The 12,247-nt window shown below is 36.7% G+C and overlaps 1 protein-coding gene and 1 long non-coding RNA gene across 3 annotated transcripts; both read left to right on the top strand.

Moving 5' to 3' along the window:
* Positions 1–1,565: 1,565 nt before the first annotated feature.
* On the top strand, positions 1,566–4,483 carry LOC136278015 (uncharacterized). The gene is made up of 2 exons (XR_010716163.1): positions 1,566–1,872; positions 2,234–4,483. It is a non-coding gene; the product is annotated as an uncharacterized lncRNA (long non-coding RNA).
* Positions 4,484–6,025: 1,542 nt separating this feature from the next.
* Positions 6,026–12,075, top strand: LOC131772477 (LIM domain only protein 3). 2 transcript variants are annotated; one of them, XM_059088390.2, is made up of 3 exons: positions 6,026–6,273; positions 7,047–7,275; positions 11,438–12,075. In XM_059088390.2, exons 1-3 carry the CDS (start codon positions 6,270–6,272, stop codon positions 11,667–11,669), a joined length of 465 nt encoding a protein of 154 aa, XP_058944373.1. In that variant the 5' UTR covers positions 6,026–6,269; the 3' UTR covers positions 11,670–12,075. The 2 variants fall into 2 exon arrangements, with proteins under 2 accessions (XP_058944373.1, XP_058944365.1); XM_059088382.2 differs by lacking the exon at positions 6,026–6,273 and having other exon boundaries at positions 6,577–7,275.
* Positions 12,076–12,247: the final 172 nt, after the last annotated feature.

Genomic DNA, 12,247 nt, shown 5'->3' with positions numbered 1-12,247 from the left:
GGGCGAATTGTTATGAACTGTTCAGTGTTTCTTTCTATTCTACATCGTTCTTAATATCGCTTAACAAGATATTTGATGTTGATTCAATAAAATGTTCGAGATTCTGTTCGCAAAGCCAAAACATTTTCATAATATCACATAGATAAGCAAAGTAAGTCGTATCGCACAAGTTTTGTACCAGAAGCACAACATTATTCATTCAGGAAAAAAAAAGAAAAGAACGCCAGGTGCATTTGTGCTTTAAGATAAAAGGCAGATGTATTTTCATCATGCAGTGGGTGACGAAATTATTCAAATATGCTACCAGTTGGCTTTAATTCCCTGGTTTTAAGTAACTTCCTACGTTTTCAATGTACTGGTTTGAGTGACCAAAAGAAATTGGATCACTCATGCTCTGAAATATCTATAAATCAACATTTTCTCTTAAATTTCAACAAAATATACGCAAAGATGGGGTGGGAAAAACTGAAATATGTTGACCACCTTTGTATTGAAATATTACGAACAACACACTGTTTTCAACAGATCTATTGACTTGCCGCTTTTTTTCTGTAAAGAAAGTATAGTCCACTCTTTTTCGAAGATATGTAATAAATTTTAGATATGTCAATAGGCTCTTTTAACGATTTTAAAGGTTTTATCGTTTGTTTTTTTAAGTATCCAAATCATTCAGCTTCCTCTCAAAAAAGAAAAAATGAACTGTGAAAATTTGTGTTCCTGGAAGGTTGGGAATTCGGCAACTCGAAGACAATCTGTTCAACTTCCTTTAAGTTACTTCAGATTTAAAAAAGAAACGTTTTTTATATTTGAATTTTTACCTTCTTATCGCTGGTAGGTTGGTATTTTTGCAACGATGTAAAATGTTTTCATTCCACTCTTCGGCTTACTCAAACCCAAATTACGGGAACATCTTTCCTTGTTTTGGTTTATATGTGTATTTAGATTAGTGGGGTGCTTTAGAGCAACGAATAAGAGTTTGCCAAGAATGGGTGGTGTGAATTTTGTGAATCACCCTTCACGGACGGTATAATAAATTACGTTAACTCCAAATAGCAGCTGTTGCATATTAACTCGCTTTTTAATTCGTCTTTAGATCTGAAACCAGTCAAAATACGTAATGTTAAGGAAATTAGTTTTCTTCCGTTTCAATTAGTTCACAGTTTTCGAGATCTTATACCACAAAACGAGAGAAACTTGAATAAACTCTCAGACAGACCTAGTAGGGGGTTGAAACTCCATGTAGTTTCGATATCTCTATGAGTTAAAACCACAATTTAATGCTTGATCGCTTTTTATATGGCAAATTAAACGAATTACTTTTCCAAATAAATGCATTTTCAAAAGATTCCAGTAGGGTTAGAAAGTCTTTTTATTTCGTACATAAACGACTGAACATATGGAAAACAAAAGATTATCTCGTGCGTAAAGAAACGTTTTTGGCAAACTTCCAACCTGAATAGATATTAGCAGGAATTATAAAATAGCGCGCGCGTTTGGCCCGTCTAATTATTAAGCTATCATGGTCAAAATCGTTAGAGGGGCAAGACCTGCGTCAATATGATGACGTGGGTACTCGCACGTTTCGGCAAAGTTCCCTTACAGTTTAGTCGCGAGTCTCGAGACTTTGAAGATGCGTTTCCGCCCCATATCGATTGAGATAGACCCTATGGAGCTCAAAATGAAAGTGAATATGCTAAATAAGAAGCGATTCGGAAAACAATGGACGGTTAGCTCTTGATAGCGACGAAATTAGCTTTGGAGTTAAAAGGTTTTTCGATTTCCAAACGCATAGTGCGTAATGGCTGGAAAATGAAAACTGAACTTGCCGACTTCAAGTGAGGCTTTTGAAAGATTGAACTCGTCTTTGGAACGGTAAATATCTTTTAAAGTGTCGATATTTCCTTAAAGTATTTTCCAATGGAAGATTTCATGTCAAAATCTTAAAATTTTCAATACAGTACGACCCAGTTTTCTGGTCGTGAAGTCTAGTAAACAACGATTCAAGCATAGTGACTCTGCTACGCAGGTCTTGTACGCGAAAGAAATTCATATGTACTTCGCTTCTAAACAACAACTTTGGGTCCCTTAGCAGTTCTCTGAAAAAAGCTTTGGTCTCGAAATAATTCTTGGTCATCTTTGCCTATCTGTTATTCATAGTTTATCGGGTAGCAAGCGATTATCAAGTGAGCCTGACAAAAATGCTGAAAAACAGTTATTTTTTTTTCTTGCACAGAATTTGACTGCGATGCTATAACTCAAATGGTTCATGGCTTTAGCTGTGCGCATCAATGTAGTTTGAATATGTGGGGAGCAGAAGCAGGTTGCTCTCGGCCGCGCCTTCAGCATCTCTTCCGTTTCTCTCGTGCTTTTCAAACTTTCAGCGTACTTTTATACCTCAATATACTCAATATCGTTTATTTTTTAAATAGACATTGGCATTTTATTGTATTATGCACGTAGCCACTTATTTCGTCCCAAAAATTGTTCACTATGCAATAACGAGTGGGTTTTCTTTCCTCGAGAGAATGTTTGATTATCAGCATAGTTCACGAGTGCCGACGTTGAGAGAACTGTGATTCCATCTTTCATATAGGTTTAATAATCAACAAAAAGATTCTGACTAGATAAAGGTAAATGTGTTCTTTTGTGTCCGTCCAAATTAAAGATAGACGCTCTTCTTTAATGAATTCCAGATCTTCATTTGTAACGTATCCTAGAGATTACGCCTTTCAGTTTTGCTGAAAGCCTCTTCAGTGCATAAATTCATATCAAGAGCGTTATTATTAGTTCAGTCTGCTACCAAGATATCCTATACATCAGTGCACAGCATGTCAGCGTCGATTGGACTTAACTTAATGCAAAATTGATTTTAGTTTTGGCAAGTTTGACCTCAGCATTGCTTCTGTCGAAACGATCTCAAAGAATAAATTCCCACACGCTGTGCATCAATTCTCTCATTTTAGGCCCTCAAGTCTTTTTAACTGGAATGATGAAGCCATAACTACTTTAAGCTTTCCTAAGTCTTGAATAGAAATTAGAGCGAGCATTTCCTTGAATCAAGCCTTCTTGGCTTCTTCTTATCCAAACAAGACTTAGTAAAGATACGAAGATCCAGTTTCCGGCTTAACTTTCCGATGCTTCGTTATTGCCTTGTTAAAAATAATTTTATTTTTATCTATTTCTGTAGAAGACTGTATGGAAGTCCAAGTCTTTTCCACTCCCTTTTGAAACAGGCTTTAAATGTCCCGCTTATGAAAAAATCCTTTTCACAGTCTTAAATGCCTTTCAATTGTCTCAAATTGTAAAGATATGAAGGAAAGCTGAGAAGTTTTAAAGGAGGCAAAGCAATATTCATTTTATTTTAAGTTAATTAACAAAGTCTTTATATTTACTCGAGACATCCCTGAGCTACGCAGGAAGTCATAGTCACTAAGTAAATTACCCGAGCAAAAATAGATGTTGTGAATTAGGAGCTAAAATTATCCCTTTCTTTTACAATTAGATGGATCCCAAGCCTATCATAAAATTTACCTGACGCAGGCGTTTGCTTAATTGTGCTAATGAAGTCTTCTTGGGGGCGTATTTGTGCCAAATATTTGGGTTACCATCAGGTGGTTTTGGAACATCTTAAAATCGACTCCTGTGGAGGCCCTACAAAAGTTAAAGTATTTGAAAAACATGAAAGTTATTTTTTATGAGAGTTTAGTCATGTGCGGGGATATTGCCCGCGAGACCGTAGCTAAGCAGATTTATCAAATAGTATTTGAAAATGATTTCAGAGTGAATTAAAAAAAAAGAAGCATTAATCACTGATATATCGAATGAAGATGAAGGATCTCTACGCGCACCCATTAGCGAAGGAAGAATCGATCCAAACGCACTTATGAAAGCCAATTCTACTTTTTGTTACAGGTAAAATCAACTTAAGAAGGATTTTACCTTTATATTGGGGAGAGTTTATTGTGCGGAAGATAATGTTGGAACCGCAGGTTTAAGAATTCCGATTTTCAAAGACGATCAATTTATTTACATCTCCACCGACACAGCGGAGGAATTTGGGATTTGAATTCTCACAAGATATGCTTTATCCTGCAAAGCTTTCTTCTAAAGTTCTAAAAGAATTTTTTGATCAATCAATAGACTTAGCTAGTGTGTAAGGAATTGCTACGCAGCTTTTTGTTTAGGGTATAGTTTAGGATGACAACGTCTTCCATTCTGCTCTAGTTTTGCGTCGCTTCCACAGGTCATTTTGTTTAGCAGGGCTGGATAGCTTAATTATTTAGCGCAAGAAAAGAACTAGCACATTGCAGTGTCTGAACAGAAATGCCAAGCCTTATGGTAACAAGAAGAAGGTGATTACATCAACGGAAGAATTAGCTTTTGGTAGCGATGTTTTTTAAGCCTCGTCGTTCATCGCTGACCCTCTGACACACTCTCTTGCACTCTAAATCATTGCGAGCTTTTAAATAAAACTGATCTTTTGTGTTTGTGTGTTTCTCCATCATTCTTATTTGTTTACATATTTACCTATTCCTTTTTGAAGCACGTGGTGTTCGTTTGTCCATCCTAAATGCTCCCCCGCTTTAAATTTTACATGTACCTTGAGGTGACGGTAACAAAATGCTTAGTTTCGATTGCGCTTAAATCCGAAACTCAGTTTAAAAAATGCCTACTATTTGCATTACCACAAAACCTCAAGACAGTTCTCGTGACAGTTGGTTTATTTCTGACAGCCAAATGCGTTAAAAGTAGATTTTTATCAGAGAGAAGGAGAAGAAAGTGAACTTTTGCACCTGGGACGCGTCCTAACGTAGCTGTCAAACCTGTTACTATGGTGAGGTTAGAAAAACACTTACTCGCCTGACTCGCTCCAAAAGAGCGCCTCTTTCATCGACATAGATCGAGAGAGTGTTGAAAGTACACTGAAATATCTCTTGAAAGCAGTCACGAAAACGATGCAGAAGTTATGGAAAGGTTTATCTCAACAAAATTAGCTTGAAATGAGAATAGACTTCGCATGGACGACTGTAGAGAGCCGTAGAGACCATTAAAAAGACTTGTAATTGCAACGGAAATGAAATTGGAGTTGTTTTCATAAATTTAACTCATAAAAAAAAAATTCACTTCTTTGGGAATTAGAATTGAAGTAGCAATTTAATATTTTGATCCTAATCTCCACACGTGATATTCCCGAGGGAAAATTTGCGACATCTATATGTTATTATTTCCTCCTTCGGTTAAAATTCCTTGAAATTCTCTCGCGGCTTTACAAGACAGGTTATATGTAATAAACAGATAGTTGATCACGTTCTTGTCAGCAAAACAATCTGAAAAGTCAACAATTGTTTCCGCTCCGTTGGTACGCGGATTTCCTTTTCAACCACGTTTGATTTTTCACGATTACATCTCCCGCATCAAAGAAAAAAAAAATGGCTAACATGATGCATATCTTATAGTGTCTGTAAGACTTTAAATTTCAGCCGAATAGTGAAAATATTTTTGAGGTAAAAATTTTTAGGGTTATTCTTTACTTGGGTGGATCAAAAGAACAGGTCGATCGTCGCTATACCCTCATACCATTCCTGAATTGTAGATAATATTTTTTAAAACTGCGTCTATAAAAATAAAGGAAATGAGTGATGGGAATTAGCTGGTAAGAAAACGTTAAATTCACATCCAAAACATTAAGTTTTGAAACAAAAAGAAACAACTGTATAGTTTTTAAATTATCTCTTAAAGGTCTATGTCCTGTTGTCGATGAAATCGGCTTTTATTACCTTAAAAAAATACATAATTCTGCAGTATACTGACAAGTTGCAGCTCATTACCGGAAAGTACCCCCTCTGCAACAGTTAGATTATATTTCTTAAGGTTAAGAAAAATTCTCAAGTTCCCATGAACTTAAAAAAATCGCTTCCTGAGAGATAAAAATCGAATGATACAAAATCTATTTAGGCAACGCTGATGTGTTTTTTACGAATTGTGAAATTGTCTTTGGCTTTCGCAGGTATAGTTCTATCCAGCTTGCAGTGATTGATTCATAAGAAATATTATCGCGAGTTCTTAGTACGCTCAGAGAGCCTATTCTGGAATTAGACCCTTTGATGATTAAAACGCAGAGAATTTGCTGGAAGAAACTCGATCCTTGAAATATCCAAAGCCGATTTAAATGCAAGTGTACGTCTCAAAATTCTCCGAACAGCTGGACTGAGGTATTCTAGTGCCACTGAAAAGTTTTGCCGACCAAACATAGCGCACCAATAGTAGTGATGGGTAAGTTTTTTTGTGGTTGATAAACCTCTTTTTATTCACTAACTCCAAGTTTTAGGCTATGATGTACAATGACCGTTTTGCAAAATAATTCAGTCTGTGAATTAAGGTATTCCTTGCCACTTTTGACTTTTTTTAACCAAACTTTTGAAGTTTGTTTTACACACAGATTTTTCAAAGAAAGACAGCTTTTGCAGACTTAGTTATTCGAATCGCTGATGACATAAAGATAAACATTGCTTAAGTGTTTGGCAATAACAGAGTTTATTAAACCGCACAAGCCAGTAAATTGAAACCTTGAGTCAGACCCCATAATTTTTTCTTTCGCCCCCGTGCCTAACTAATGTTTCAACAGCTTTCTTTAAATTTTCTCAGTAGGCGTTAGAATGTCCGGATGTATTCAGTAATAAGCGATTTATCCCCTCGCTTCTAGAGGATTCAAGACTTTATGATGAACGACGGAAGCTCAAGCCTATTTCACTTTTTAATTTATGAGATTTAAAATTGTTCAATTCTTTACAGCACTGCAGTAGTCAAACCGCAGAATTGTAGCAAGGAAGCGAAAGCGATATCATAATAACAGAAAGGCGCAAAATTATATGCCGCAGGTAAACGAGCTGTTAGCCAACAGATTATAAGTGAGCCGCAGCTGTGAATATAATGAACTGTTGAATCCTCATTCGGCCGTGAGCGGAACTTCTCAGCCACACACGCGTGGGCTCACGCGCGTTATAAACATTTCAATTGTGCTCTGATGAGCGCCTTCTCACTTGCAGAAGACAAAGAGAATGATGGTGAAAAGGTGGAAGAAGAAAAGTCTAAGGAACTGAAAATCTGTGCGCAGTGTAACAAAAAGATAGAGGGGAAGTTTTTGCTGCGAGCTTTAGACCAGTTCTGGCATGAAGAGTGTTTGAAGTGTTCGTATTGCAATACTCAACTGTCTGATTTAAGCTTCAAGTTTTACATCAAAGGAGATCAAATACTTTGTAAGCGAGATTACATCAGGTGAGAAGTTTTCTTATTATAAAAACAGTTCTTTTATTTATTCTGCAAGCCGGAATCTGAAGGAAAACTCGTCAAATCTGTTCGAAAGTAAAACGAGTAAAGCTCAAAGACTTCCTGTAATGCTGAAGCGCACGGACTGGATGACACTGTTAAATATATTGTGGCACTGAAAACAGGGTTGCATCTTCGATGAGATATATTACTTAGCGCTGTAGCTAGGATCAGAAGTTTGAAAATGGCGTAATATCGATGTAGCAAAACTCTTTCCCGTAGGAGAAATACGACAGCAATTCCTTTCATTATTTTTACCTGAAAGTAATATTCTTATGACGTTTTATATTTTACATTATGGTATCAATAATTCATAATGTTTATGCTCTGATCACGAACACATGATTTAAACTTGAAACATATCGTGGCATTATGTTTTGTCTTGGGAATCTTTCATTTCCGTGCATGGAGGTTAAATCGCGTTGCGAAACTGTATTCCACATTAACAGGATTAAAAGATTTCGAGGTTTAAACAACTTTCAAGAACCCCAAAAACCTGTTAACATAAATTAATGAAATTCATCTTTATCCGGCACTATCCGTCAAGATGCTCGTTAATCCTTACTCAGTTGCCCCTCTGTTTAAAATCGGGGTTATTTTCGTTCGATCTTAACAGAAAATGTACGGTAATGAATCCAAAAACGCCTTTACAAGGGAAGTTTGAAGTTTACTCTAGCGGAGACACTTAAAATTAGCGACGACGTCAGTGCGATATTTGTGTTCTCTCGTCAGAGAGATGAGAGGACTGAATAATTTATGGTTTTAGCTCTAAGATTTGAAGAAATATGAAATGAGGTTTCTTGTGGGAGGATATGCGGTTTCAAAAACAATCACGGAATATTTTATGCTATAGTTCTTTAACTTGAAGTAATTTTTTGTGATAAAATTCGTATATAACACGAAAATGGGTCCTGGATTACCTTGATGTAGACAAAAATCCCCCCAAAAATTGTTGATTTTATATGTGTTCTCGTAAAACTCAGCCAGATTTGATACATACTCAGAACCTGTGGTTTTCCTGCCACCAATGAACTTCTGTTAAGCCACTGAAAAGTTCAATGCTTAATATATATAATGTCAAGGAAACTAGAAGGCTCAAAATCTAAACAAGAGCAGTGACGAGACTGAGTACATGATGAACAAAAACCCACAACCTACGGAAAAATCGACCCCATCTGAAGGATGTATCTAGTAACTACATTTCTTTGTTTCATTCAAGAATAAAGGCAACTAAAATCGTAAAAACGTGTTCTTTAGTTTTTGTACTGTGTGTTTCTGAATACATTGAACAGTTTGTTTTCGCGTGACTAGCCGCACGTTGCCTGGCTAAGGAAAGTTTGATTATCAAGTTTATGATAAACTTGCAAAACAGTTAAGAAAGTACTTTAAAGGCGCAAAAGATTTAGCATGTAATAAATTATTTTCGTAAAAAAAAGTTCGTGCATGGCTGGTATAACGAGGTGTTTTGTCCTGACCAAGAGTCCCATTCGAGGCCCTTCCGAGTTTTCTAGCAAAGTTTTCTGGCATCGCGTTCTAAGTCCCTACCTCAAACTTCATGATGTTTTGAGTCTGGTCTTCCATTCCACATGGATTTCCAACCGCACATTCACGAGTTTAACATGACATACACAGAAACAAAATGTCAAATACTCGCAAAAAAAATAGTTCGTGTTCTGAATGATGCAGCGTCGCGCTAGCAACGAATTATTTTCAACGGGTATCTGACGGTGTCATATGCGGTATGATTTGCAACTGATCAATTTGTTTCCTTTCCGTGGCATGCTTGTTCCTTGTTCCTTGATTTTCTTCCTTGAATATTATTCTTTTGAGATGTACTTCCATAAACGAATATTCTTTAAAATCTTATCTAGAATCTGAACAACTCAAGGCTGAAACTGAGAACTTTAAAAGTGGTGATGCAGAAAATAGAATGAGTTGTTGAGTAAGTTTCGGTGCCTTGACAACTTCTCGGCTTGAGACTGTTTCTTGATCGCTTCACGCGAATTTTTATACTGAGTATTCCTGAGAGGCTCAGACAATATAAATAACTTAATGTAACTTCTAATAAAAAAGGCCCTGTGTCAAAATTTGCATCTTCTTCTCAATCTACATCTCACCGAGCAAGCTGACGAACCAGATCAGTCACTTTTTTTATCCATGGCGGCGTTGCCTTTTTCCTTCTACATTCCATGAGAATATTTTACACAATTTAGGAACTGAAGAATCTGGCAGCCGTTGGTTTTATGACATAAAGAAGGTTATTCTATTTATGACTGGATCGATCTCACAGGCCAGTTCAGACTATTGATAGGCAATTTCAGTTTGCATATCATCTGCTCTTCCTATTTTGAGAGGGTAGCCGAAGTGATAGAAAGCTTTTTGCAGTGCTCAATAAAAATTCAGTTCTTGGGAAATTCAATCAGCAAAAGTTCATACTATTTCGTGGCTATCGTGCAATTTCGTGGTTTTATTGAATAAACAGTAAAGACTTCATTAATTACGTTTTGAAGAGTACAATTAAAACGACTTCCGTTCCTAAGGACTTAAAGACTATCCTAACAGTAACGGCAATGAGACTAAAGTAAACATCACTGAATTCACATTTAATGCTGGAGGAGAGATCTTGCAGCGTCAGAAACGTTTAAAACATCAAACTACAGGCGAAATTCTTAGAGGAATTGAAAGGAATTTTCCGGCGACGGTTTTCTTGGCGTCGCCGTAACTACATCCTAAATCACATAATAGCGATTACAGAAACGCATATCAGTAGAAATTTCAAATGAAGACGCTCTTATTTCCTGCAATTCCATGCTCACGTCGCATATTTCAGTGTCCAAAAATTGTTTGTACAATGGATTGCTAAAATAGCTAATACTGAGTGACCCTGTGCTAAAATGTTAGAGATTAGTGTTTTCTGAGGTCATCTCTTGAAAGTTCGCGTTCTATATGGAATGTTGACGGTCGAGACTCCGCAACTTTCATCAGAACTGGAAAAAAAACATAGTGCAGTGAGCCAAAATTTGATTTTTTTTCTCAATCAGAGTTCCCCTCTTTCTTCGCCTTGACTTGGTTAAAGTGTCAACGCACAAATTATTTACAGCTTGATACTAAACAAAATACTTGAAAACTCCTCGTAGATGTTAATCCTAGAATCTTTTTAATCTTATTTCAAGCAGACAGAGCCGGGTTAGGTTCGGTCGGTTCTTAACATCGGCGCTTTGATTGACAATTAGTTTTATTGTTTCATCGCAACGACTTTTGACCCGTAATAAGACTAAAGAAATTGAAAATCTGAGAGAAAGAGACAGGAATGAGAAAATAACAAAACAACGCGTAAGATAATAAGTGATGGTAGCTTTCTGAGTGCTCTTCAAACTTTTCAAGTGCAGAATAATGCGATAATAGACAGCTGAATGCACGAAACAATTGTGCTAACCAAACTAAGGTTTTAACACGACAAGAAGAGCTGACAAATCTTATACTCTCTCGCTGGTATGCCGTCGTCTAGGTTGACATTCATCTTGTTTTAATGTTAAATTTAGTTGTAATATCTAATTGCCCGAAACTTGAAACAATAATCTGGCAGATGTTCTTTAGCGACTTCAAGGATATCAACTACTAGGAGATAACTTCAGCTCTGCGCATGTGGATAACTACAGGACAAAAGGAAAAAAAGTCAAAGCCGAAGGCCTTCCCAGCTGATAAAATGATCCCCACTGTACATGTTATAAGCATTGTAATGCCAATTAGCCGTTTTTGTTTTAAAACAATCGTACAGCTCAGCCTTGACCTTAAGCAGAGCTATAATAGATTTTCTCTTCATCGCTTTGGTGGAGCATGGAGAGCACTTTATTGAAAAGTAAAATATCTGAAATAGTAAATGATATTTCCAAGCCACGTTGGACGCGCAGCTTGTAAAGTGAAATTGATTCTTATCCATGTTGTTTTCTATCTTTATCTTTTTTGTTTTGTTGTTTTTTTTTTGGAGGGGGGGGGGGTAGGGATGGAGGTTCGTGAAACAATTCACATTTTTGAAAGAAAGTTCTGCTTCTTTGCCTAGTTTTACCTTATCATAATATTATCACAATATCTTTTGTTTCCTTTTATCTAGGTTGTTTGGAGCCACAGGAATTTGCTCTCGATGCTTGAAAATCATTCCACCGCTAGAAATGGTCATGCGGGCTCGTGAACACGTCTATCACTTGGACTGTTTCGCCTGTCACGTGTGTCGTTATAGATTCTGCGTTGGAGACAGGTTCTACCTTTATTACAACACAATCCGCTGTCAAGATCACTATTATGGCGACAGGGGTTACTTTTATCAGACTCCTTTCTTTTGGTGACTCAAGGGGATCTCAGTTTCTCGTGTCAACTCCTCTCTCAAGCTGTTTCTCTCATTTCAGGACCACCGTGTCAAACAACAGGGAAACTGGGATCAAGTCTGACTTTTGATTCGCTTCCTAAACGTTTTTCTCACTAAGATTGGAAATCCATTAATGCGTTCACAATCATATGAGTGGGTTTTAGGCCTTGTACTTTTTAGCAAATTTCTACTTTGATCAATAATTGTTTTTGTTTATTGCAATATTTCGTACTGATAGCTTTTGAAGGAGATAAAAGAAAGGTTGTATTTTGTAGTAACAAGATCAAGAGCATCTCGAAAGAGCTTGTCTGTGTAAAAATCTATCTTAAAGATTCAAAAGTCCAATTACTTTAAAGAGAAATAAAATTTTGCTTCAACACTTTTTATACACGAAGTCTACTATTTTCCTTACCCGAAGAAAGTCTGTGCTCTGCTTGCTCTCCATTTATCGATTTCCCAGGTACAAACCTAAAAGAGCCTTTAACAATAGAGCCTTACAACGCATTCTTGTTCTTCGGACCTTTCATTTTTGGTAGAAGAATGAATCGAAAGTGAAAA

This window comes from Pocillopora verrucosa, chromosome 14 (assembly GCF_036669915.1).
Source record: "Pocillopora verrucosa isolate sample1 chromosome 14, ASM3666991v2, whole genome shotgun sequence".
In the NCBI taxonomy this organism is placed as follows: domain Eukaryota; kingdom Metazoa; phylum Cnidaria; class Anthozoa; order Scleractinia; family Pocilloporidae; genus Pocillopora; species Pocillopora verrucosa.
This window is presented reverse-complemented; position numbering and strand designations above follow the sequence as displayed.

What these genes read in the sequence shown, in the direction of transcription:
- LOC131772477 (XM_059088382.2), top strand. Translation starts at nt 7,025, where the DNA reads ATGAGCGCCTTCTCACTTGCAGAAGACAAAGAGAATGATGGTGAAAAG. An exon ending in TGTAAGCGAGATTACATCAG is followed by an intron (nt 7,276 to 11,437) that starts GTGAGAAGTTTT and finishes CCTTTTATCTAG; the next exon opens with GTTGTTTGGAGCCACAGGAA.